This window comes from Carettochelys insculpta, chromosome 1, assembly GCF_033958435.1.
Source record: "Carettochelys insculpta isolate YL-2023 chromosome 1, ASM3395843v1, whole genome shotgun sequence".
In the NCBI taxonomy this organism is placed as follows: domain Eukaryota; kingdom Metazoa; phylum Chordata; order Testudines; family Carettochelyidae; genus Carettochelys; species Carettochelys insculpta.
In genome coordinates this window covers 11,868,351-11,895,044 of record NC_134137.1, presented here as the reverse complement: position 1 = coordinate 11,895,044, position 26,694 = coordinate 11,868,351, and the positions used below count along the sequence as shown (strand labels likewise).

General features: G+C 58.0%; 1 protein-coding gene and 1 pseudogene across 1 annotated transcript; one reads left to right on the top strand and one right to left on the bottom strand.

Moving 5' to 3' along the window:
* Positions 1–6,454: 6,454 nt before the first annotated feature.
* LOC142003616 (folate receptor alpha-like) lies at positions 6,455–12,466 on the bottom strand. Its single transcript, XM_074980714.1, has 4 exons — positions 12,329–12,466; positions 9,264–9,452; positions 8,411–8,546; positions 6,455–6,732 (listed from the first exon to the last, which is right to left on the bottom strand). Exons 1-4 carry the CDS (start codon positions 12,464–12,466, stop codon positions 6,455–6,457), a joined length of 741 nt encoding a protein of 246 aa, XP_074836815.1.
* Positions 12,467–16,468: 4,002 nt separating this feature from the next.
* On the top strand, positions 16,469–21,466 carry LOC142001492 (folate receptor gamma-like; annotated as a pseudogene).
* The last annotated feature ends 5,228 nt before the right edge of the window (positions 21,467–26,694 follow it).

Sequence of the window (26,694 nt, the reverse complement as noted above, 5' to 3'; positions counted from 1 at the left end):
GCTGAAACAGCTGACAGTCCTATAGATGGGACAGCTCTGGGGGCCAGGCTTGCCAGTTTCGGTTGGAGGTCTTCCTAGAGGCAGCCTCACAGGGCATTATCTTTAATTAAGGGGTGCGAAGAAGTGGGCCTGTCCCGCAAAAGCTCATTGCTGTAACAAATCATTTTGTTAGTTCTCAAAGTGCTACATGACTGCTGCTTTCTTTTGTTAAGGGGTGAACTGTAATTCCTGAGGACCTTCCTGGAGGATCCGGCGGTTGGGAAGCATGTGTGAGACCCGGCCATTTGTTCCAACCAAAAAAAAAAAACCAGGGTCATGGTACAACCATTGGAGCCAGGAGGCAAAGGACATTGGTGGAAACCATCAAGTGAAGGTAGAGCGACCAATCGTAATTGCCTGCATTGGAATTGAGTCAGGGTGACCCCCGCTCATGTGCAAACCAGCAGGGGAGCTCACAGCTGGCACAGATCAAGGAAAACTTCCATTGGGTTGCCAGTATGTTTAACTTGGTTTTGGAGACTGGTTTAGCTAATTTGAGATACTGGGTAAACCATCCTGAGAAGTCTGAAAATGCACTCCTTGTCTAATTTTTTTTTTTTTTTTTAAAATAAGAGCGAGCTCATGTTCCTGGCATGAATTCCCCCACCGCCTCACTCTTAATTTTTATCATGTATTTTAGTTGTCGGTTCACTAGTGATGAGGCAGACCAGGCTTCCCTTTCTGGCTTTCAGCTTCTATCCTCTGACAGAGTTGATAGCTCCTGTGCCCTGGCTGTCTTAGGTGTTCAAAAGGCACCACCCCTTAACAACAAATTTTGAAAGTTACAATATGTAAGCCTTGAAAATAGAGTTGACGAAAGAGTCCCGAAAGCCAGGTCATCTTCTGTATAGATGACTCAAACTGCTGCGTAGAAGAGGTATGACTGAGGCCAAGAAATATTAATTGGCCTCACCCCTCGACTGCACAAGTAGCATTGTGGCTGAACACGGTCAGATGGTGTAAAATCTGTATATTTTCAGAAGGATGGTGATAATAAAATCCACAAATGGGCAAGACACCTTACCAGCAGCAGTCTCTCCACACTGCGGCATTGCCTCAGGGACCAGCTGGGATCACCTCAGCGTCAGGATTCAAATCAGGGGTCCCCCTAATTGTTACCATCCATAGGTGGAATAAATTTTGTTATGTGCACCCAGGCCTGTGTGAATGTGCACCACCAACAGACACACACGTGCTGCTCCCGGGCTCTGCTAATCAGCTGGGCAGCACTTGACTGTTCTCCTAGGCGGCTGCCCAAGTGTTCAGCTCACAAGGCAACACGGATTCAAACCTAGCAGCTTGCAGAGATGGGCTGGGTGGGTGTGAGCAAACCTCTGACCCATGGCTGCTCTAAAACTACAAATTGCCTGGCCTCGCCGTTCATCCTGGTGCAGTACAAACCAAGGGGGCTGGGGCTGCATTTTGTCCCACAATAATAAGGGTGGCTGGCACAGAGGGCACAAAAACTTCCCCTCCTCTGCTGCAAACATCTTCACCCAGGGAGAGAGAGGGCAGTTACGCAGCACTTCATCAGGGGGAGGGCAGTGGGAAGTAACCCTCCCTGGAACCCTGGGGGCACATACCTCTTGGAAACCTGGCGACCCCAAGAAACCCACAAGGGCCTCTCATGTCCAGCACCCCGACCGACTGATGAGACCCCACCCTTCTCCTTGCAAGGACAGCAGCAGCGAAGGAGACCAGACCCACACGCGCTCGGTGTCGCAGTCTGGGGTGGGGTTTGATCCCTGACTTCATCCCTCCTGCAGACACAGCAATACTGGCCAGCCTGCACACTGGCCAGCGTAAGGCCAACAGCAGAGCCAGGCTGTCTGCAGGAGAGAACGAAGCTGCGAGCTCAGAGGCTGAAGCCGTGTGCTCTACCGCATGAGCTAAAAGCCGGCAGCCGGCCCCCCGCCAAGACTGCCTTGTCTGGGGGCTCAGTGCCTCTAGGGTTACACCAGGACAGCTTGTTTTGCAAGGGGTGGGAGGGGGCTGGACTGAGCTTTATTCTCCAGAGCACAGCCTGGCCCGCGGAAGCCGCGTCCGCACAAGGACGTCTGCATTGCAGTCGGGGTTGTGCGTGTGCGGACGTACCTGACTTAGCTCCGCCCCAGGGCCCCCCTCGCCGTCCCACACCAGCGTGGGCCTCCCCATGATAAACTGGCCAGGACCTCCCCGGGGCCACCCTGCGATAACAAACCAGCGTGTCCTCCCCGGGGCCACCCCACCATCCCACACCAGCAAGGGCCTCCCCCGGGCCCACCCCCCCCCGCCATCCCACACTGCCGTGGGCCTCCCTGGGGCTGCCCCACTATCCCACACCAGCATGGGCCTCCCCAGGACGACCCCGCCACCCCACACCGCCATGGGCCTCCCCGTGCTGCCCTCCTACAATAAGAAACAGGCGAGGGTCTCCGCGCGGCTGCCCCATAATAACAAACCGGCATGGGCTGGCCTGGCTGCTCTCAGCCATCCCACCTCTCCTGGCCCCAGGAGCAGCACACCCGTTAATCAGCATTACCTTATCCCAGTGCACCTGGAGAGCTCCCTGTGCCTGTGGAGCAACGCAGACTGGGTTGTCGGGAAACCAGCGAGAGCCCTGGAAACAGACGGTTACCAGACCAAGCAAAGCTCAGACATGAGCACCTGGGCCCGCACCGTGTCGACAGCGCCGGTGCCTAGCTTAGACCAGGGGTCCCCCACCACCGCCACACACACCCGCCCGTTCAGGCTGTTGCGGAGCCGTCTGCCTTCACAGGCACCAGGTTACCCTGAGAACACCCCGGCCCCCAGGAGGTCTCTTTAGCGAGGGACTCAGAGCCAGCCCCACTGCCCGTGTTCTCCTGGAGCAGCCATTGGGCCTTGCTCCTAGGCAGGGCCACCCCCAGGCTGTTGGCACATCCCTTTATCCCCTCCACGGGGTGTCGACGGGTTGCGGTTGTCTCAGAGGGTATTTTAAGCAAATGACATCACATACCAGGGAGCAAAAATCTCCTGTTCCAGGAGATTTTTGCTCCCTGGTATGTGATGTCACTTGCTTAAAATGTCCAGCTTCCACCAGAGCTGGCAACCCTCTTGTCCAGGGATAATCACAGGATGGAGCCAGGCTGGGCAACGGCCTGAGCTAAGCAGGGTGGGGTCACGACCACCATTCTCGGTAAGCTGAGCACTTGGGCGGCCACCCAGGAGAGAGTCAGGTGCCGCCCACCCCGCCTGACAGCCCACGGCCGGCAGCCGGTGTGCAGGTGGTGGTGATGCACATCCACACAGGCCTTGCTGTACGTAACAAAAATTTTTTCTGCACATCAATCCTCCTCCTTAACTGCCACGCCAACTGGCGTAGGCGATCACAGCCCTCCCCCCGTCTGTTCAGAGTGCTTTTAGCATTTTTACAGGGCTTCTGCACCGTAACCAGCAAGTAACCCTATCCCATAATTTCTCTCGCTGCCTACCCCTACCCCCTTTACCTTCTCATCTCCCCGTCGTTGCTAGGGGTTCAAGTCCTAATTTCTTCATCACATGTCCTATAAGTTTTGCTTGTCTTGTTCTCACTAGCACCGATCTCCTACACTGTGCTTCAATCAAAACGGACTCATTCATCCCCTTAGCTGTCCGTGGAATACGCAACAGCCTCCTTAAAAACCACTTTTCTGTGGCTTCAATGGACTTCTCAACTTGCTTGCTGATGGCACATGGGTGGGAAAAAACGACAGGGAACCCTGCTTCTGTCTGTCCCACGGGCACAGCTCCCTGCTCACCCAACCTGGGGCTCTCGCCACGCAGCGTCGGCGGGTCCCTTTGACAAGGCCTGCTCGTGTTTTCCGTACGGGCTCGGTCCCGGCGTTCAGGACGCTGCCCTGGAGCGTGGGCAGCATACACCGCTCAGCGAGCGGCAGCAACGGTAACCCAGGGGCTGGAAAGCCCCGTTGACGGGAGATGGGCACCGTTAAGCTGTGACTCATGGGCCACGGACTGGTGCCATCCCAGCTCAGTTACAAGCCAGACCTGGGCGGTCTGCACAGGGTGTCTGGTCACACCCACGGCCGCCCACTACCCTCCTTGTTCAGTGCTGACAGCCTGGCCTGGCCTAACAGTGCAGGTGCCCAGGGGCTGTCACTGCTGCAGTGAGGGCAGGGGCGGATCTTTGCTCCCCCCTGTGCAGGACACCTGAACCCACCCCCTCCTCCTACCGCCTAGGCCGTCCACTGACTCTCCCCCAGGCAGCTGGAGAATTAGCTGGGTGAGCAAAGCTGCAGGGCTGAAGCCAACACCTCAGAGCCATGAGCCCGACTGCACAGACAGCTCACGCTGTTCCCATGCTCCTTCCTGGCACAGCTTTGCCCATCACGCTGAGCGCAGGGCCGACCCGAGCTCCCCTTGCTGGGTGGGGTAAGGGGCACCAGATGGGCCCAGCCCAGGCTGCAGGGCCCTCAGCCAGGGAGCGCACCCTTTCAAGCCTCTTGCACCAGTCACTCCAGCTGCTGCAGGTTTGTGGGCCACCTGGCCAGCCAGCAGCTTCCCCAAAGCTGTTCCTGGGTGGGCCAGAACAGAGGTCTCAGCAAACCAGCCCAAGCGGCTGTGAAGCAGCACAGAGATAGAGAATCTCCACCTGGCCTGGGGAAGCAGCTGCCCCAGCCAATCACACGCCGGGTGCATCTACACTTGCACTGCTCTTTTGAGAGAGGTGTGCAAGTGAGAGAAATTAAAATGCAAATGAGGCATGGTTTTGCGTATTTGGCACCTGATTTGCCTATCCTCGTTTCACAAGAGCTTCTTTCGAAAGAAGCAAGCCAGTGTAGATGCCGCTCTTTCGAAAGTAAGCCCCATCGTCGAAAGAATCCTTCTTCCTGTTAAATATGCAAATGAAATGCCAAATATGCAAATTTTTACCTCTTTTGCATGCCTCTTTCAAAAGAGCAATGCAAGTATAGACACGTGCTCACCGTTAACCACAGCCAGCTCCGTCCCGCAGGCGTGCTGCTGCAGGGGAAGGCAAGCCCTGAGAGCAGCCCTCAGGCAAGCTGGAGATCCAGCCTTCACAGCAATCCTCCCATAGCCAGCCTAGGCCAGAAGGACCCCACCTTACAGCACAGCCCCAGGGACAGGAGGACAGACCTTATGCTGAGATTAGCCTGGACATGGCTTCTGCTGGAAAGGTTTGGGGTGTGGAGCTTGCTAAGCAGAGCCCCCAGCCCCTGCAGCAGCCCTGTTGGCAGGTCCCACTCAGGGGCTTGCTTTCAGCCGGGGCAAGGAGGAGGTCAGGAACCAGACGAGCTCCCCCGCCTATCAGACAGGGCCGGGCTGATCCAGGCACATCCTTGGTCAGCCCAGTAAGCCAGTGTGCAGGGACCAGAGACAGCCTCTACCTGTGTGGTGGGGGGTACCTGCAGGCTGTGCCAGGAGAGCAGGCAGGGAGCCAGGTGGCTGGAGGCCCTGGGGCCCAGGCAGCAGGATGCCTTAGCCAGCCCATGCTCTGCAGCCCCCCTGAAGCAACATAAGCCAAAGTGCCACTGGCCAAGCAGGGGCTGGAGCCACTTCCCCCCGGCACCACCCCATGGCACCTAGCAGGGGAACCGCTGCCCAGGCCTCTCCCCACTTCATGGGCTTAGGACGCAGGCCCCCTGAACTCAGTCCCCAAGCAGCAGGAGAGAGAGAGCAGAGAAGCACCCAGCAGGAACAGGACAGTTTATTCTGCTACATACAGTGGAAGGACTTGAGTCTAGACAGGTTCCCCTGGGGCTGGGCACCATGGGCATCACAGCACAGCGCACCCCCGCCAGGGCTGTCCCCCCTCATGCTGGCTGCAGCCAGCGCCAGGCACATTAGTCCTGGGGGCACAGACCAGAGTGCCTGAGCAGGCTGCAGCAGGAAACCCCAGCTGGAGCTAGGCAGGGGGAATCTGGCAGCAGCAGGGGTGGGGGCAGGGGAGAGAAGGGGTCCCCTCTGCACTGCACCTGCTACAGCTCAGCAGCACCAGGCTGGAACAGCTGCATGTTAAGGAGCTGAAGGACGGGCAGTGGGGTGGGCTGGAGCCCAGCTCAAGTGGTTGCACCAGGACAGGCTGCAAGGGACTGGAGCCCAGAACTGCCCCAAAGCTGGGGCGGGGAAGCAGACAAGGGCAGCTTTAGGAGGACCTGCGCTGCTCTGGGCTCCCAAGCAAACACACCCAGCCCGAGTCAGAGCGTAGTGCTGAGCTCAGCTCCCCAGGGGCTTGGGCAGCGCCTGCTGGAAGAGACGTAGACAGGAGCACAGACAGTAAGATCGTAGAGGGACAGTGGGGTGGGGGAAGATAAGCAGATTCTAGTGTTTCATCAGGATTAGCAGCAGCCAGACAGAGCCCTGGAGGCCCAGGCGAGGGCACTCCCTGCCCAGAGCCGCAGTGTTCCCTGCATGCGCCCACGGGGCTGCCGGCTGCTCAGAGCAGGGCCAGGAGAGCAGGGGGCAGCAGCAGGAGCAGCACAGCCCAGGGCGCAGGATCAGCGGCTCTCCCGGTCTGGGCGTAGTACTTGGCCACGGCCACGTTGGGGTTCCCGTGGGCCGGGTCAAACCACATCTGGATGCAGCGGCCGCTGCCCCGGTGCTCCGGGCTGTACTTGTACGAGTTGGACCAGATCTTCTCGCACAGGGCAGCCGGCCGGGGGAAGACGGACCTGAAGGGCTGGCACATGGAGCCGCGGGGGCACCGGTTGGTCCCTGGGGGAGAAGGAGGGGCTGAGAGTCCCTGTAGAGAGCCTGCCCCGTCTCTGGCTGCCGAGCACCCACCTGCCAATGGCACAGCTGACTTGGGCAGAGACTCACTTCCCCCGTCAGATGAGTGGTGAGGACTGGTGGCCACACTCATCCACCGCTCATCTTTATCCTGGGGTGGGACCCCAGTGCCTGAAGAGGGAGGCTGCTGGGAAGGAGGAACCTGCTAGCCCAGGGCAGCTCAGCCAGGGGTCCTCACCCCACAGCTCTGCCAATACACCTTGGGCCTGCTAGGTTTCCAATCACCCCAGGCCTGGGGTGCCTTTAGCCTCGACCACCAAGGCAGGGCAGGGCTGGGCTAAGGCTCTGACTGAATTAAGGTCCCAGGACTCTAGCAGAGCGGCGCTTGCCCATACAGGCTGCCAGCCACTCAGCAAGGCAGCCAGCAGCCTGAGCACTAGCTAAGGGAGCTGGTGAAATGCAGAAATATATCCAGCCTGTGTCTCAGCACCACTGGTACAGAGCCCAGCAGGTCAGAGACAGACCAGACACTAAGCCAAGTCAGTCTGGAACTGGTGGGCTGGGCCCTAGGGCTGCAGGGAGAGAGTTTAGTAAGTAGTCCCCCTGGGAGCTGAGCTGGGTTTAAAACAGCAGGTCTCAGCCTTTCCCAGCTGCTGGTCCCCACCTCAGGCATCGGATCTGTCTCTGGTTTCAGCTCAGACACCCACTTGCAAAACCCCAAACAGTGCAAGATGGGCACAGACAAGCCACCCTTTCCTTCACGCTTCAGCGCGGGTCAGCTCCAGACTGGTACGGACGAGCCACTGAGCTCAGACTTGGTATGAGGTTCACTAGCGCAGGACTGGCTGTGACAACACATTTGACGGGGCTGCCATTTGGCCTCCTGCACATTTGAGAGCCACAAGTGTGCTCAGACCGTGGGCTGCCCTCTTCCGTCACATGCAACTGACTCAAGTTGCTCGAGCCAGGCTCTAGCCACTGGGCCGTCCTTCCTCTGGGCATTGACTCCCAGCCCCAGCCACACCTCTGCCTACAGGAGCTGCACCGGCAGCCAATGGGATCTCAGTCCCGGTCTCCTTGCGAGCTCTTTCTGCGTATCCCGAAGGGAGCCCTGTTTGTAGCCCTGCTCTACCTGGGACTCCCCTGCTGGTCCTCCTCCTGTGCTCAGGCCCCCTTTGGAGGCAGGGGATACTGGGGAGCAGGGCAGGGATAGCCACTGCTCTGCAGAGGGGCACCACACAGCAGCCTCAGGCAGGCAGAGGCCAGAGCCACACAGGGGAGTTCTGCCCACACAGGGGGCAGGTTGCCTGGCCCAACTCCAGCATGGGCACTGCTCGCACAGCTGGGCACATCCCAGGTTCACTGACAGGACACTCAGCCCAGGGGCATATGCCACCGACGACCCCAGTGCAAGTCCGACCAGGAACAGGGCAGAGAACAGAGCAAAGCTCAGATGCTCACACCCAGGAACTCCTCATCTTCCCCCAGCACCGCAGCCACACAGGGCTGCGGCCACCATGGGGCAGGGAGAGGCAGGAGCCCCTCCTCCATCCCTTGGGCCTCCAAACCAGCCCAGGCAAGCCCAGAGCCAGGCGAGACCCACCCCCAAGCTGCAGCTGCCCGGCACCGACTGGGGCAGGTTCGCCCCCAGCCCCTCACTGACCTGTGCTCCAGTCCCAGCCCTTGTGCCAGTTCTCTTTGCAGGTGAGGGTATCCTGGCAGTCCTCCCACCACTGCTCACAGTCCTCCTTGCACAGCGGCACGTGGAGGATCCTCTCCCGGCGCCAGCTGCTGTCCACCTACAAGGGCACAGGGCTGTGCACATCAGAAGGCAGCTCAAGGGCCCCAGAGGAGCAGGAGTGAGACACAGGCCCTTCCCCACACCCATCTAGCATCACTGAATGCTAGAGTCCCACTGCGAGTCCCAGAAGAACCAGGCCCAAGGGATTGGGGCGGGGAGGGAAGGGCTCCCAGCAGCCTCCCCACACCCCTGAGCGACAGGAGGCCCATGCAGACTACCCAGGCGGCAGGCAGGCCTGCTCGGTGCCCAGGAAGAGCTGCTGTGTCTCTTGCAAAGCCCTGGGCAGGAGCAGCAGCTGCCAGCTCGGCTGTTGCCTCCCCACAAGCTCCCCTCCCAGTGGGGCAGAGGCAGGGTCAGACCCCCGGGAACCCAGCAGTGGTGCATTCTGCAGAGCTCAGCATCCCCGGGAGGCTCTGGGGAGCCCCCACAGTGTGTGTGGGGAGGGGAACAGGGATGAAAGATGGAGCCATTCTCAATGCAGCCTCCCAAGCTCAGACACGCTCTGAGGGGACTGTCCCGCCCACAAGCACTGGGCCCGCCCTGGGTACAGCACCAGCAGGGAATTGAACCCGAGGCCTTTGGCACCGAAAGCACCAGCCCCGGCCGCTCACACTGGGGGGTGCTTGTAAAGTGCAGGCTCTGGGAGCTGCCACTAGAGGGCACAGTGAGCTCACAGCCCATCAGGTTCTCACCCACCCCAGCCCCAGCGCCTGACCTGGTCGATCCAGGGCCCCAGGTTGGGCGAGCACTCGTACAGACACGTGTCCTGGATGAAGTGCTGCTTGCACTGGTCCGGCATCATCCCGCAGTGGTCCCAGTTGAAGTTGTACAGGTAGGACTGGTACCGGTGAGCCTCCAGGCTGGTGTTGGCCGTGCAGCAGGCATTGTCCTTCCACGGGGCACACTGCGAACACAGTGGGAGAGATCTCGGGGGCGCCAGCAGTTTGGGGTTGGGGGGTTGACAAGAGAGGAAGGGGGAAGACAGGATGCTGTGGGCACAACTGCATCCCCTCTCCAGCGGTGCATAGTGGGACTGCTCCAGCCTCAGAGCACAGGCAGGGATTGAACAGGAAAGAGGCTCTCCAAGCATCTGCAAAGCTACCAGACTATGGCACAGGGGTTGCTCCTGCCTGGGGTGGGAAGGACAGTCACCAAGCCAATAGTTGGCAGGCGCTGATCCCCACATGAAGGCCCACAAGAGACTTGAAAATCCTTTGCCTCTATAGGCTCTGCCTAAAAGATTCCCTGACCCTGGGACGGAGCTGTCACCCGCCCCCCCCGGCCCCCATGTGAGGAAACACCTCTTTAAAACCCAGGCAGACACTCAGGATGTCTCCCTGTGGGGTAACCCCAAGCTCTGATCCCTCCCTTAGAGTGCAGCTGAGCTGCTTTTGTTTTTTTGCAGTCTGACAGCCGACCTGTTTTCAGGCAGGGCTATACACAGGACTCAACACATTGCCTGTAAAAGTCATTAACAAGAGAAAGAAGTAGACCAAGAACATGATTAAGCATATTTAGGCGGTACGGGGAGCAGGTCACATCAGCCAGTGAGAGACATTCCTCACCAAGTCCAAAATAAAAATATAACCTGATCGCATCCAGCTAACCATTTCCTTTCTCCTTACATGTCTGTATGCCCAGGTTGGGTTGGGGCCTGGCTATGTACTGGATTCATTAAGCCTGCCAGCTTAGTGAGTCTGCTGTGAGCAAAGGCTTCCCATGGCTCACCTGGCTGCTGGCCAGCAGAGAACCTGCTCTCTGGGTTTAACCCTTGACAGGCGAGGCTCGACTGGGGCTGCAGAGCTACCCCATGAGATGCTGGAGGCATGGGCATGGGGCAAGGTGCAGAAAGTTGGCAGCAGCTGAACTGGTCTAAGCGAATAAGCTGTCAGTTACCCAGCGTGGCCCTGGTTTGAAGTGCGGTGCTAGAAAGCCAAGCTACCTGTGTGTTGGACAGGCATCCCCACAAGCCACAGGGAGGAGCCAGCCTCTCCCAGCTCCCCTCTGGGCAGGATCAAAAGCCCCACAGCAACAGGCATCAGGCCAACAGACCCAACTTGTCAGCAGGGGGCATTGAACCTGTGACCTCAAGGGCTAAGGCCCTGCCACTGTGAGCAGAAGGGCAGCTGGCTGTCACACAGGCTTCCTCCCCCTAGTACGTGACCTCATGCCTCCGGGGTTATGCAGCTAATGACTGTGGGAAGAGGGTCAGTCTAGACAGCTGGCCAGGAGACAGGTAAACTGAAAGGAGGGGCCTGGCTGCCTCCTCCACCATCTCCAGCAGTCCCTGGGGCACCTTTGCTGGGCCAACCTCAGCAGCTGTTTAAGAGCCAGGCCCACCCACACCACCCCCTGTGCTGGCTACAGCCGAGTCCTACATTCCAGTCTTACCGTCACCCTGGCCCACCAGTCCCACTGTCATTCTCCTCCTCCGCCTTCATTTTCTCCCTGCTTAAAGCAAACCAGCTCCTTCCCTCACTGTCCCTCCTGCCTCCTTGCCAGTAGGCTGGGCCAGAAGGCTCTACCCCAAGGTGAGCAGCTGCTCCACCTGCATCCAAGAGCTGGCCAGACCACACACTGGGCCTCCTCCCTGCAGCAAGGCTGCAGTGCAGCTGCAGCTCAGGTTTATCTGGTGCAGACTTCAGCTGGACTTGTCATCTGCAGACCAGGCTCTGACTTCATAGAAGTGCCCCGCTGCTGCTAACATCTCTTCTCCCAAGAGCAGGGAGACAGCCTCCTCCGAGCTACCAGACAGCACAGGGATACAGCCTTTTAAGGCAGGCCTCGGTTGGTTTTCCTGTAAGGTTCTCAAAGCTAACTCAGGACTTAGTTTCAAATTAGAATCACCCCCATCCATGCCAGGGCCCAGCCTGTGTCGAAGGGCACTGGACAAGCTTGGATGTCCAGTTTCTGATAGGGCAGAAGGAAAGCAGTAAACTGGCAAAGGCTCAGCTCCAGCCCTTGGCAACATGGCAGCCCGATCTCAAGGCACTGTCCTGTCCTGCCTGCCAGCTTTAATTTAAAACAGTGGCTGTTTCTAGGGTCCTAAGCAGTCACAGGTCTCCCTATTCAGGGCCCCAACCTACATTTACACTGGCAGCTCTGCAGGGCCAGGTTAGCCCCATTGACTCCTGGAACAAGAAGTCCTGTGGCACCTTATGGACTAATATTTTGGAGCATAAGCTTTCGCTGGCAAAGACCTGCCACCCCCCCACCCCTGCCACTCATGCATTGAGGATGCACTTTGCCCATGAAAGCTGATGCTCCAAAATACCTGTTAACCTATAAGAGGACTTCTTGCTGCTTTTGAAGACACAGACTAACACAGCCACCTCTCTGCTCTTTGACTCCTGGGACAGTCACGGTTCGTTTCATTCATCAGAACCGGCCCCAGCCTGCTGACAGACTCAACAAGACAACACAAGCGTCCGCCTGGTTCCTCAGCCCCAGCCCATCCTTAGGGGCCAGCAAGGGGTGGGCAGGGCCACATGTCCCCATGGGCAGGGTGCTGCTGAGAGAGGTGATGCATTTCAAGCCCCAGGCCATTGCCCCACAGCCTGGCCTTGGCCTCCCACAGCTGCAGGAGATCTTGCAGCGCCCGGCTGCTGCAGACACCTTCCCCCTGCACGGCTGGTCCCCCAGCCCCTGGGGGCCCCCCCCCCCAAGTGCGAGACGAGCCTGCACGGGGGGGAAGGCAGGGCCAGGTGACTCAGTTGCTCCTCACCCGGCGCTCCCGGCAGCAGGGGCCGACAGAGCTGGGTCAACAGGACCAGACCGTACCTGGCCGTGCAGCGCCCCCTCCGGGCCCGGCTGGGCTTTGTGGTGCTTGGCATCCATGCACACGTTCAGCACCGACTCCCTTACAGCAGCAGCTACGCAGGCCGCCAACAGCCCCAGCATGACCACCGGCACAGCCATCTCCCTGCCAACAGGGGCGGGGGTGGGGAGGAAGGGAGAACATTAGAGCAGCTGCCAGCTGGGGCCTGGCTGCCCTGGTTAGAATGGACACCACTCGTACGTGCAGCTCCAAGCGCTTGGAGGGGCTGCCCCGGCGCAGCCCCAGTGCTTGCGCAGCAGCAGTCCCAGTACCCTGCCAAGAGCCGTGGGACAGGCACCATCACAACCCCGATGCCACTGGCAGCCCTTGGCCTCCGAGCCTCTCCCCAGGCACCTGTGGGCAGCCGCTCGCCAGAGCCCAACCCCAGCATGGCTGAGGTACCTCAGGAGTCTCACCAGGGGCTCAGAGTGCCCACAGATCACCTCAGGGTGGGCTGGTTTCCACCCTAGCTAGGAGCCCCTCACCACCCTCTGGCTAGCCCAGCCTGGGACATGGCAACCAGGCTGCTCAGTTACACACTAGGGCAGTTCACAGCTCCCAGCACCACCACACCTGTCCTCAGGAGACAGCTCTGCCCAGTCATCTCAGGTCACTGGCCTCACCACCCCCTGAAACAGGGCACTCACAGCCCCCAGAAGTGGGGAGCAGGCACAAGGCCCAACCCCCACCAGGTTAGGTTTGCCCTCTTTAAAAGAAGTATTTCCACCACCTTCTAGCACAAGCCTCTAAACCAGATTACAGCTCAGTACTGCAGCTTCTGTTACACAGAAAGCAACCCTTCCTGGATCACCACCTGCACCCCAAGGCCAGGAGGAAGAGAGATCACTCCCTGTTAGAGAGCAAGGCCCTCTACACAAACAGCAACCAGAAAACAAAGCTAATTTACACCCAAACAGCCCACCTCCAAATAGCAGAGAACCCCCTCCCCAGAGAAAGCACTTTGCCTTTGCCCCCACCTCCAAGCTGGTACTCACCACAACCCACAGGCTTCTGGAATCAGGTTAAATACTCAAGGCTTGTCTTTAACCACAGGTGTCAGCCCTTTCAAACAACCACGGTAATGAGGCTTCCTTGTAATACCCCTTCCTCCTTACTGCCATTTGAGAAGAGGGCGCAGAACTCGGTGTGTTTGCTGGAGGGAAACTTTGTGGCATGTTGAGAAGTCAGTCTGCATTTTGCCTCCTGCTCAGATGTCTGAGCCAGGAATCGCACCTCCTGGGCCTTCTTTGCAGTAGGTTTTCCACTGCTCTGTGGATTGCACCAGAGAAAGGCCATGAATGCCTTTATGTGCTGGGGATGCTTTTCCAGTTTGCGTCTGCCATGACCTGGGCTGTCCCCCAGGACACAGAGGGTCCTGTTCGTGAGAGGTGCTGGTGCCCCAATTTGACCTCACAGCCTGACTTTTTTAGCATCTGTCCCATTTTCTCTTGCCAGCTGATTCGCCTCTTCTTGGTGGCCCACCACGTCCGACGATGACATCTTGATTTTACACAGGCTCAGCTGTTGTGGATTGGCGTGTGGCTGAGGAGTCCAAGCCTTGGCCGGCGTGGGCGTTCACAGTGGGGGCAAGGGAGTTGCCCTGGCTCTGGCTGGCTGGCTGCTGCTGTTTCTCCAGATTGGACAGGGCCCCCAGAGTCGAGCCCCATCAGCCCAGGTGGTAACTTCCCACTGATCACAGCCGCATGCAGCCGCCAAGGGCTTCTCTTGCTGTTGTAGGAGCTGGAAGTGGCAGATTTCCTCCTCCCCCCCGCCCCCCGGGCCACCAGCAGGGGGACAACCCTTGTGACAAAGAGGGGGTGTGAGGATTTATTCCCCTGGTTAGGTTGCATGTTTCGTACCGTCCTGTAGTAACACCAGGTGGGTGCCTCAGTTTCCCCAGGCACAGCAGCAGTGCACAGTGGTGAGGGGAGTTTTGGTGGGATGAGGCAATGGCCCTCCCTGCTCTTTGTAACCTAGGCAGCTAGGTGACACCTTTCTTCAACAGGACACAGGAGGGGCCTGGCTGGTGTGAATCGGAACTGGGCTGTTGAGTGGGGCAGTCTGGTCTGGCTGGAGAGGGAAGAAGGAGAACCAGGGCCCAGCTTGGGGACCCCCTCTGGGCCCCTCTCCCCAAGGTTGATTGTATTGATTGATGAGGAGAGGCTGAGGGATTTGGGTTTGTTTAGTTTACAGAAGAGAAGACTGAGGTGTGATTTGATATCAGCCTTCAGCTTCCTGAAGGGGAGCTTGAAAGAGGATGGAGAGAGGCTGTTCTCAGTGGTGGCAGATGGCGGAACATGGAGCAATGGGCTGAAGTTAGAGGGAGGGGTGTAGGTTGGATATTGGGAAAAACTACTTCCCCAGGAGGGTGGTAAAGCTCTGGAATGTGTTGCCTAGAGAGGTGTTGGAGTCTCCATCCCTAGTGACCTGCCCTAGTGTGATCCTGATCTGTCTGGTCTCCTTGTCCCAGTGAGTGGCAGTAACCTTGTTAGCTGCACAAATTTCTCATCCCTTCCACACGCAGGGACACACACACCTTTAGCCAATCTGTAGGGCTCAAGGCGTGACCCTGTAAATGTAAACTCCCACCCTCACCCAGTTCCTAGGGCTCAGGGCATAATTCCCTGCAGGAATGCAAGATCTGTGCCACTGAAAAAGCCTCACACAGTAATAGTCTTATTCTCTATTTATTTACAATTGCCAAGAAAGCAGAATACATGCTAAGCACTTGGTATCATGCTCACCAGTCCTGATGAGGCAGGCAGGCAGGCAGACTTCCACTGTCGGGACAGACAGTCACCTGCTGGATGCTGCACCTCAGGGTCTTGGGGGTGAGTCCTTTAGGTGTTCCTTCCTCTCCCCTGTTGGATGTTCAGTTCCTCTTTCTCCCCCTTTTCCTTCTTGGATCCCAGTTTTTAAGTAGTGAAACTTGAGTCCTGCTTAGCTATCCCTTGACCAATTATTTTAGTACAATTTTACTAACCAATAATAGCCCACGGAAACAGAAGTACCTCACCAATCATAATCCACCACCTTAACTGATTTGCACCAAACAAAATTAATTACACAGGAGACAGGAGCAATTACAAACCAGACAGAGAATATACAGAAAACAGCAGAGAAGTGAAGACAATCATCAGAGAATGGTGGTTCCACCTCAGCCATTGCGAAGTCGTTGCCTGCCAGACGAAATGCTGTTAATTAAGTTTTCTTTACCCATCTTGTGATCTGTCTGACAGTGGGTGGCACTAGGATACAGGCCGTCTTCTTAACAGCCTGATATGCTACTGTTGTGCTGGAACGTAGATGGAATGTGAGTATGTGACTTGTACGTCACAATTGACGGCTGCTGCTCTTTAGTCTGGCTGCAGACAAGCTATAGGCCTCTCAAAATGGCTGGAGAAGCCTTATTGGTTATCCTGTTACAACCTGACAGGCCTTGCCCTGGGGCAGCGACCTGGCTTCGTAAATCCCCTGATTGAATGAACTCGGTGGAAGAAACCCCCCCTGTTAATTGTCTGCTCAGGTGCTGACTTGCAGGCATGGAAGCGGCTCTGGGGCTCAAGGGGCTGGCAGGATGGGGTCCACCTCGGCGGTAGTGGCTGTGACATCTTGGTTGTGGCTCCGATAAAGGGACTAGAAGCCAGTGCCCAGCTCTGTGTGGCTGGCTAATAGGAAGGCTGTGGAACAACAGCCCCCGGGGCAGCTGGAGGGGAGAGGAGCTCGGCCTGGAGCTAGGGTGGAAACCAGCCCACCCTGGGGTGAGCCGTGGGCACTTGGAGCCCCTGGTGAGACTCCCGAGGTACCTCAGCCATGCTGGGGTTGGGCTCTGGCGAGCGGCTGCCCACAGGTGCCTGGGGAGAGGCTCGGAGGCCAAGCCCTGCCAGTGGCGCTGGGGCTGTGATGGTGCCTGTCCCACGGCTCTTGGCAGGGTACTGGGACTGCTGCTGCGCAAGCACTGGGGCTGCGCCGGGGCAGCCCCTCCGAGCGCTTGGAGCTGCACGTACGAGTGGTGTCCATTCTAACCAGGGCAGCCAGGCCCCAGCTGGCAGCTGCTCTAATGTTCTCCCTTCCTCCCCACCCCCGCCCCTGTTGGCAGGGAGATGGCCGTGCCGGGGGTCGCGCTGGGGCTGTTGGCAGCCTGCGAAGCTGCTGCTGCGAGAGAGTCGGTGCTGAATGTGTGCATGGATGCCAAGCACCACAAAGCCCAGCCGGGCCCGGAGGGGGCGCTGCACGGCCAGGTACGGTCTGGTCCTGTTGACCCAGCTCTGTCGCTCCCTGCTGCCGGGAGTGCCGGGAGAGGAACGACTGAGTCACCTGGCCCTGCCTTCCCCCCATGCAGGCTCATCCCTCACTTGGGGCCCTGGGGGCTGGGGGACCAGCCGTGCAGGGGGAAGGTGTCTGCAGCAGCCAGGCGCTGCAAGATCTCCTGCAGCTGTGGGAGGCCAAGGCCAGGCTGTGGGGCAACGGCCTGGGGCTTGAAATGCATCACCTCTCTCAGCAGTACCCTGCCCACAGGGATATGTGGCCCTGCCCACCCCTTGCTGGCCCCTAAGGACGCCTGCATTGTCTCCCCAGCTCTGGCACTGATGCTGTGGGCAGGCTTCCCTACCAGGATGGTGATGGTCCCTCCTGCCCTGGTCCATAGCAGCCCCGCTCCCTAGGGCCTGGGAGCTTTGCAGATGCTTGAGATGTTTAAACGACAGTAGTCTCTCTGCCCTGCAATCCCTGCTCCTTAGCCATGGCCCTGCCAGTGCTCTGAGGCAGGAGCCTTCCCCCATGTACCACTAGAGCCGTGGCTTTCACTGGTGTGCCACGAGAACTGCCCAAGTGTGCTGGGAAACAGAATCAACTTCCCCTCACGGTGGCCGTCTGCAGAGGCTGCCTGAGTCCCAGCTGGTGCAAAGGTCACTCCCTGCCCCCGCCACACACACTCTACAGGCGGCAGCTCTGCAAAGAGCCACCGGCAGGGGACCCTACAGGGCCCCATGCATGCTGGGAGGCCAATGAAATGCTGCTTCCCAGCTCAAATGAGCTGGTGGGGAGCCTGGCCCCTCTCCTGCTGCAGCGAGGAGGGGAGGCGGAAGCCTGCTGGAGCTGGGATGTGGTTTAAATGCCATGTCCTGGCTCCAGCAGGCCGGCCAGGAAGGGAGCTGGTTTCAGTGGTTACTCGTTTACTCAATGTCCCTCGTGTGGCATTCAGCAGACGTGGAAAACGTGCCTGTGCTCGCTGTCTAAGACAGCGTCTCCCGGGGTAGAGTGGAAACATGAATGCATTGGAGCCTGGCTTAGCTCCTTGGATGCACTGATGGGTCAAACCTCTCTAGTAAGACCATAACCACAGTAAATGTGACGTTTGTGAGCAATTGATTCAGCTGGAATAAGTGGGGGTGTTGTAGGATTGTTTTATCATTGAAGTGCCGTGTGACTGACAAAGGTTGGGAACCACTGGGCTAGATGCAGGTTCTGCTGGGGTGCGTGTGAGTGTACACACATGGGTGCGTCTGCACACAGCTGCTGGAGCCCCCCAGATCTCTCCTGCTGTGTTCGCAGTGTGCCCCGTGGAAGGACAATGCCTGCTGCACGGCCAACACCAGCCTGGAGGCTCACCGGTACCAGTCCTACCTGTACAACTTCACCTGGGACCACTGCGGGGTGATGCCAGAGCAGTGCAAGCACCACTTCATCCAGGACACGTGTCTGTACGAGTGCTCGCCCAACCGGGGCCCTGCATCGACCAGGTCAGGCGCTGGGGCTGGGCGCTGGGGTGGGCGAGAACCTGATGGGCTGTGAGCTCACGGCACCCTCTAGTGGCAGCTCCCAGAGCCTCCACCTTACGAGCACCCCCCGAGCATGAGCGGCCGGGGCTGGTGCTTTCGGTGTCAAAGGCCCCAGGTTCAATTCCCTGCTGGTGCTGTACTCAGGCTGGGCCCAGTGCTTGTGGGTGGGACAGTCCCCTCAGAGCATGCCTGAGCTTGGGAGGCTGCACTGAGAATGGCTCCACCTTCCCTCCCCATGCCCCCTGCTGCCCCACACATGCTGTGGGGACTCCCCAGAGCCTCCCAGGGATGCTGAGCTCTGCAGAATGCACCACTGCTGGGTTCCCGGGGGTCTGACCCTGCCCCGCTGGGAGGGGAGGGGAGCTTGTGGGAAGGCTGCCAGCTCGGCTGTTGCTGCTGCTCCTGCCCAGGGCTTTGCAAGAGACACAGAAGCTCTTCCCAGGCACCGAGCAGGCCTGCCTGCCGCCTGGGCAGTCTGCATGGGCCGCCTGTCGCTCAGGGGTGTGGGGAGGCTGCTGGGAGGTCCCCCCCCCAACTTTGGGCCTGGTGCTGCTGGGACTCGCACTGGCTCTGTTCAGTAGCACTAAACAGGGGGTGGGAGAGCCCGTGTCTGACCCCTGACGTGCACAGCCCTGCGCCCGTGCAGGTGGACAGCAGCTGCCGCCGGGAGAGGATCTTCCATGTGCCGCTGTGCAAGGAGGACTGTGAGCAGTGGTGGGAGGACTGCCAGGACGCCCTCACCTGCAAAGAGAACTGGCACAAGGGCTGGGACTGGAGCACAGGTCAGTGAGGGGCTGGGGGCGAACCTGCCCCAGTCGGTGCTGGGCAGCTGCAGCTTGGGGGTGGGTCTTGCCTGGCTCTATGGGCTTGGCCTGGGATGGTTTGGAGGCCCAGGGGGTGGAGGAGGGGCTCCTGCCTCTCCCTGCCCCATGGTGGCTGCAGCCCTGTGTGGCTGCAGTGCTGGGGGGAGGCGCTCCTGAGAGCAGCAGCCTGGCAGGGAGCAGCTGAGCAGTGGGCTCTGTGCTCTGCCCTGTTCCCAGTTGGGTTCAGGCTGGCTGGGCACGCACCCGGCCAGGCCCTAGGCCGAGAGCGTCGGTGAGCTCTGGCACCACTCGCACAGCTGTGTCCCACGCCGGAGCTCGGCCAGCAGCAACCTGCCCCTCGTGTCAGCAGAAGTGCCCGAGTGGCTCTGGGCTCTTCCTGCCCGAGGCCCCTGTCTGATGCCCCTTGGAAATGCTCCAGAACAAGGCTGCTGCATTGTTCGCAGGAAACAGTGAACTGATAATTAATTGATTTTAAAACTTGAACCCCCTGGTGCATCTATCAACGCTTACCGAACACTGGGTGAGGTACAACTATATAACTATTGAATTCGGTCAACCTCCCTCACATAACAATACTGTAAACTTAGCTATCAATCCGGTTGTCAAAGAAATAAACATATATCTATGCAAGAATTTACACAGACTGACCCCACCCAAAGTCTCTCATAGCACGATTCAGATCAGATCTATGGACGAGCATGCGATGTCTTCCTTCTTCTTTCGTCAGTTCTTCGATACTGGACAAGTCGGCCTGCGTGGTGTGTGCCTGTGAGAAATGATTCCTGTGTGCAGGTAAGTCTATGACTTCTTGTGTAACAAAAGTGAACTTGTTCAAAGAATGGACCAATATACACCCCTCAATGCCAAGTCGAGCACGTGTATGTTTAGTCTCGAATCTCACTGTCCTCTGATATCACAACAATCCAGTCACAGCGGGTCAGGGGAGAGTGAGAGACTGAGATGGACGGCGCTACCTCCTTATATAACCAACGGTTACCGGGGGACCCTAGGTCACCTGACCCTGGTTTTCCCACCTTTTCTTCCCACCTCTTCTTCTGAGGTAAATTGCTGAGTCATCTTAAACAAAATGGAGTCCTTACTGGCAGCCATTTTAAAATTCCGTATGAAACAAATTTCCCCGAACGGTGTAGACTGTATTTCGGAGTGGGGCTCTAGTGTGTGTGGACGCGTTACTTCAGAATAAGGTTTGCTTGGTTTAGGGGTTCCCAGCAGCGTGGCTCCAGAACAGCTTATTGTTAGAATAATAACTGTGGATAAGCTAGTCCAGGATAGCTCTGCAGTGCAGAGAGTCTAGGCGATCTGGCATAAGTCGTTCGGCCCGAGCCTCTGCTCCCCACCTGTGCAACGGGGAGGACAGCCCTGCCCCCCCTCAAGCAGTTGAGGATCAAGCCACCACAGGCGTGGGGTGATGGAGACCTACCAGGCCCCAGGCGCATTGGCAGAGCTGCGGGGTGGGGACTCCCAGCTGGGCTCCCCTGAGCTAGCAGGATCCTCATTCTCCAAACCTCTCGGGCTCTCCAGGCCCTGGGGGTCCCAGCCAGGGATAGATTCAGGCTGTGGTGATGTGGTAACCAGGCCTCATGCTCCACCTCGCTGGGGAAGAGGTTCTCCTTTAGCCAGCTGAGCTGGTGTTAGCTCAGGCAGTAGACTTGGGGGCGCCTGGTAGCCAGCAATGGGGCAGGTTCGGTCGACAAACTCGCTGCCCCCCCCCTTCTCCTCCAGGGACCAGCCGGCGCCCTGTGCCAGCCCTTCAGGTCCGTCTTCCCCCGGCCGGCTGCCCTGTGCGAGAAGATCTGGTCCAACTCCTACAAGCACAGCCCGGAGCACCGGGGCAGCGGGCGCTGCATCCAGATGTGGTTCGACCCGGCCCACGGGAACCCCAACGTGGCCGTGGCCAAGTACTACGCCCAGAACGGGAGAGCCGCTGCTCCTGCGCCCTGGGCTGTGCTGCTCCTGCTGCCCCCTGCTCTGAGCAGCCGGCAGCCCCACGGGCGCATGCAGGGAACATTTCGGCCCTGGGCAGAGGGCTCCAGGGTTCTGTCGGGTCGGTGCTTCCAGCTGGCCCTGGGGGAAGCTGGGGGGACAGCTCACCTCTGTGTCCCTGGGGGGCTGGGTGTGTTCACCCTGCAATGCAGGGCAGGGCCAGTCCCCTGTAATGCTGCCCTCTGCCACCAAGCCTCCTTGCTGACTCCAGCCCCACTCTCTCCCTTGCTCCTGCAGCTGGGCTCACCCTTAAGGGAGGGGGTGAGCGGAAGCAGGGGCTGGAGCCCAAGGGGGTGTCAAACCAGCCATTCCAGCCTTGCTCCCTTTCCGGCGGGGTGAAGGGGATGCGCTGCCTGGCTGGGCAGCGCTGTCACAGCTCGTGGCTGGAGCCAAACTCCCTTTGCTGGCGGGTGGCTGCAGGGCCTGGACCCTGCTGTGTCCCCATGGCCCAGGGCTGGCTGCAGAGGGGGATCAGGGACCAGCACCGGTGTGATGCTGGGCCTTGCCCTCAGCCCTCTCCTCTCCCAGCCAATGTATTAGACTGGCAAAATAAACTGCCCTGCCCCTGGCTCCTGCTGGGTCGACACAGTGGTCTGCTCCAGCCCTAGGGCTGCAGGGGCAGAAGGGGCCCAGCCCAGCGCCACTCTGGGTGGCAGTTGAAGACGTGGGTACCCAACTGCAGGCAGCAGCTGGAACGAGGGCTGGGTCGCAGTGTGCACGGTGCAGGGGGACTGGCTCCCGCACAGAGGTGTGTGTGCCAGGGCGGTACCGCCCCTGGGGCGGGGGTGTAGGGAGAACAGATGCAAACCAGCTGCTGTGCATGCAGGGCCCCAGGGCTGACCCGGGGGGGGGGCATTAGCTGTTGGCAGCTTCTCAGCTGGTGGGCAGGGAGTGGGGTGGCCAGCCCGCTGCAGCTACCGGCCTTTACAGAGCTGAGGGGGGCTTCCACCCCCTCCCCGTTTCCTACCACGGAGTGCAAAGGGACAGAAGGCACCGTAGCTGGGAGCGGAGCCAGAAGCTGCTTTGGCTGGTGGGCCTGGGGGAGGGGAGAGGTGTCCCCATTGCCCTGGGCCTAGTGTGGCCAACTACCCTATATGGGGCAGGCAGGTCCGGTGTTTGAGATCCAAATGGTCAAGCATTTAGGCCCGGGGGGGTGGGAAGGGGAGAGGGCATGTGGCTGCCGCTTCCCAGGGCTCAGGGGAGGACGGGTGGGGAGGGCTGGCGGGTGGGGTGCTTCCTGGTGGGTGGGTTGGGGAGGGTGCCAGCTCCCCTGGGATTGGTGCAGCTGGGAGGAGCTGCCCCCTACCTATTCCTGCCCTACCTCTAAGGAGTTTTCCCAACCCCCTGCAGCAGCACCAGCACCGTGGGCCCCAGGGGCCAGTCAAGCATGGGGGAGGGAGGGGAATAGCTCCTTGTCACCCAGCTGGTAGGCTGAGAGCCTGGGCCTGCACTAGACACCTGCCATGGCAGCTGGCTTCCAGCCTCCCTCCAAAGCTGCTTGGGTTTGTTTTCGGTGTCCCTGCCTTGGCTGCCCTTCCACATGCCAGCCGCTCCAGCTGGAAATGGGAGGCAGTTCCTGCCTGGCCCCAGCTGTGCTTCTTCAGGGGAAAATAAAGCAGTCTTGTGAAGCCCGGGCCTTGAAGTGCTCCTACCCCTGCTGGGCTCGGAGACCTTTTCTCAACCTCGGTCTGTGCCCTTGTTGAGAGGAATTCGGCCTAAACCAGGGGTTGGTTCTTCTTGCTGTTGTGGTCACCAGTTTTTCCAATGTGGTAAAAAACTCAGTAATTCAAGAGCTGTGATGTGTGTGAATACGAGCAGGTCCTTAGAAAATAACATCAAACCACACGTTTTGTAATCACTAGTGGGAGACCAGCACCCACACTGATTTGCAATGCAATACATGTTTACTGCACGATGTTCACAAACTTTTTACATTTGCTATTTCCTCACACTTTGCATGTGTGTTTGTACCACTGACTTCACTCCCGAACCTCCTCTCTCGCTGGAGGATGCTAGGCAGAGTTATCCGACATTTTGAAATCTTGCATCATTTGCTTCTTAATACCAATTGTTCATTTGTTGGCTTTTAGACATTCCTTAAAGGGCTGCAGACCCCTGGCCTAAACTTTGATAGCCCCATCACTGCACAGGCATGAATGGATTCAACCATAGAGGGAGGGAAGCATTTGCTCCAGCTGGCAGGTGGAATCTGGGACATGCAGAAGTGAAGTGACTTTCCCAAGGCTAAGCAAGCAGTCTGTGGCTGAGCACCAAACCCAGAACACCTGAGCCCAGGCCTGTGCCTTAACCACTAGGCAAGCTGATTTATAGCCACAGAACAACAGATGGTCCCTGCTCAAAGAGCTGATGGATGAGGCAGACTAACACAGAGCACCAGGGACCAGTGAAACAGCACCACAGGCTGTGCCGGTTCAGAAATGGGCACCTTCATGGACATGTGCCTCCCTCTCCTCCGCTCATTGCTTGGGAGGGTCGCTCTGGAAAGGTACACCCCGGTTTGTTATTGTAGGGTCTCCTGGGAGTTTGGTTGCTCCACTCTGTGGTTTGCTATTGTAGGGCAAGTCAGGGCCTGGGCGCTCTAGCTGGTTTTCATATGGATGACCTGGGGCTGCAAAGAATCATAGGACTGGAAGAGACTTTGGGAGGGTCCCATCCAATCCAGACCCCTGCACACCAGGCAGGGGATGGGTTTGGTAGCAGTGGTTCTCAGGGTGTAGTCCAGGGACCACTAGCTGTCTCTGACCATCTTGCAGAGGGGCTGCAGGCTCAGGACTACAGCTACAGCTACACTGACACAAAACTTCAAAATGGCCATGCAAGTGGCCTTTTTGAAGATTACTAATGAGATGCTGAACTGCATATTCAGTGCCCCATTAACATGCCGCTGGCTACGGTGCTTCACAATTGTCACCTTCTGCTGCTGCTCGCTGATCCAAACAGGGGTCCTTTTCTAAAGGACCCCGCCAGCTTCGAAATCCCCTTATTCCTATCGGCGAAACGTGGCAAAATCAGCGAAATCCCCTTATTCCTCTTGAAAAGCCGTGCTGAATATGCATTTCAGTGCCTCATTAGTAATCTTCAAAATGGCCATTTGCATGCCCATGGCGAAGTTTTGTTTCAGTGTAGACATGGCCTCCATGTTTACACTCCAGTAGACTAATGTGCATAATTCATCTGGAGTACCCAGAGGTACTGAGACCTCACCTGGGGTGAGTGAAGTCTCTGCTCTACAGCCTCAGCTGAGGTCCAACTGGCTTCTAGCTCATGTGGTAGAGTGCAGGGCTTTATCCCCTATGTGCTCAGGTTCTATTCCTGGTGCTGGCAACTTGGGTCTGTCAGCATCACATGTTATTGAAGGTATTTAGAGATACTGGCACTCCACGTGGAGCACAGGTCATCTACAAATCTCCTCCACTTCACTCTGTCTCAAGACAAAACTCCTATGTTACCCCAGTTGTTGTCCATCAATCTTCTCCACGTTGTCCAAGGCCTTCCTCTTTTTCATTGCCCTTGTGGGTTCCACATGAGAGCTTGACACATTATGCTGGATGATGGTTTCCCGAGAGTGTGGCCTCACCATCCCCACTTTCTTCTCTTGATTTGAACATCAAGTGGTTCTTGTGCTGCTCTGTTCCAAAGCTCCTCATTTGTGACCACATCTTGCCACTTGATGTGAAGGATGGACCTCAGGCATCTGTTTATGAATGTCTGTAGCTTGTGATTTGAGGACTTTTTAGTGCACCAGGTCTTGCATGCATACAAGAGCTCACTCTTCCTACTTGTGTTTGAAGCTCCTCAGTTTCGTCGTCACAGATATTATTTGTGACCTCCATATGGGACGGAGAGTCTTGTATGCAGCTGTTTCTTTCCCTAGCCTGGCATTGATAGCCTTGTCTGTCCCTCTGTCTCAGCCCATAATACTCCCCAAATAGGTGAACTGCTCCACACCTTCCAGGTCATCCCCTCCCAGTGTGATGGTGGTGTTGGACTGGTTGATCCTCATTGTCTTGGTCTTTGCCTTGTCAATGCTCAGGCCAGTCACTGAGGCAGCTTTTGTCAAGGGTTGTGACCTTTTCCTTCATGCCTTCGTGTTGGTGTGAAAGGAGGGCGACACCCTCAGCAAAATGTGGCTGGTGGGAAGTGCCCACTGAATGGCTCGGGGACAGCCATCGGTTGTCCTGTTCATAATCTAGTCTGCTGTGATCAGGAATAGGAAAGGTGACGATAGACACCCGTGCCGCACTCTTGACAGTACGCGGAAGGATTCTGTCAAGACACCATTCTGAGCAACCGGCACGTCGAGGGTTCCTACGCTGAACGGATCAGGTGCGTAACTTGGGATGGGATGCCGTGGTGTTGCAGCAAAGGCTTGTGCAAAGCCTATGAAGGTTACGTACGGGGCGAGTTTCACTCGAGCCACTGTTCTGTGGTCACTTTGAGCGTTGCAATTTGATCTCCCCCTTCGGAAGCTGGCCTGCTCTTCCCTGAGCTGTCTATCATTGTCCGTCTTCCTTTGCTCCAAGAGAACCCTGTTGGATGCTTTCCCTGGAACAGACAGTAACAGGGCACCACCTACAGTTCTTGCATTCCTTCCGCTTGCCTTTCTTTGCAGCCTTGCATTTTGCCATCACGGGTGGCTAGCTGGTGATCCATGGAAAGGTTTGCATGGCATCAGGGCAGCTCAAAGGTTTGAGAAGCCCTGCTATAGAGTCACGCTAGGGCTGGTCTGTGGTGCCCAGCCCTGAGAAAGGGAGCCATGGGACACTTTGTACAATGATGGCGGGTGCTGTCAGCAAGTCATTTTAAGGGAGGAGAAACCTGGGGGGACACAAGACAAATCTGATTCCTGAAAGGGTCACAGGAGCCCCTGTTCTGTGGGCAGCTCCCTGGCCTGTGCCGCACAGGCCTCCCTTGGGGGTCTGAAGCTGGGGCCTCTTTCATTAGACCGGGTCCCTAGAGCTAGCAGCTGCTTCCTTTAGCCGGCTGGATTTGTTCACCCTGGGGCCGGGGCGGGAGCTTGGCTAGGCTATGGCTTTTACACTGTGCATGCAGGACAGATGTGGGTGCATGGGGAAGCTGGCCAGAAGTTATTTCTGCCCCAGGCTGGGTGAGGGGGCTGCAGGAGCACTAACCAGACAGGGCTTTAGGGCCTCTCTGGAAACAACTTACACCGTGGCTGGGTTCCAGGGGCCCCTGGGCCTAGTGGAGATGGGCACATGGGCCCTGCTAATAGTCCTTATGGATGGCATCCCAGCCTCACCCAGACCCCCACTCTTGCTCAGTTTAGCACAGCGGCCCACCTCCCCAAGCCAGCTGGTATGTGGCTTGGCCCAGCTGCGTGTCTCATGGGGGCAGACAAGCAGCAGCGTCCCTGTGCAGAGGAAGAGAAAAGCCCAGAGCCGGTGGGGGAATGTTTATTTTCCTGAATCACAGACCCCAGCGCGAGGGGCTCAGATTTCCAGCAAGGCTCCACGGCGCTCCCTGGGGAGCCTGCCTGGCCTGTGGCGGCACGGTTGGCCGGGGGAGCAGGGCAGCTTTCCCTGGTGTCTGCAGCCAGCACTGGTAGCATTTGCCATAGCAGTGCAGCGACTGTGCAGCAGCTCGGAGCAGATCAGAGTCCAGTCAGTCAGCTGGGGGCACAGTCTGGCTCCTGCCAGGCAGTGCTTGATGGCGGGTGAGAGCTGGAGCCCTGAGCATGCT

Excerpts from the sequence above, each read along its gene's own strand:
- LOC142003616 (XM_074980714.1), bottom strand. The coding sequence starts at position 12,466 with ATGGCTGTGCCGGTGGTCATGCTGGGGCTGTTGGCGGCCTGCGTAGCT. Across the intron at positions 9,453-12,328 it reads AGGGGGCGCTGCACGGCCAG|TGTGCCCCGTGGAAGGACAA; the intron begins GTACGGTCTGGT and ends CTGTGTTCGCAG. Across the intron at positions 6,733-8,410 it reads GGGCTGGGACTGGAGCACAG|GGACCAACCGGTGCCCCCGC; the intron begins GTCAGTGAGGGG and ends CTTCTCCCCCAG.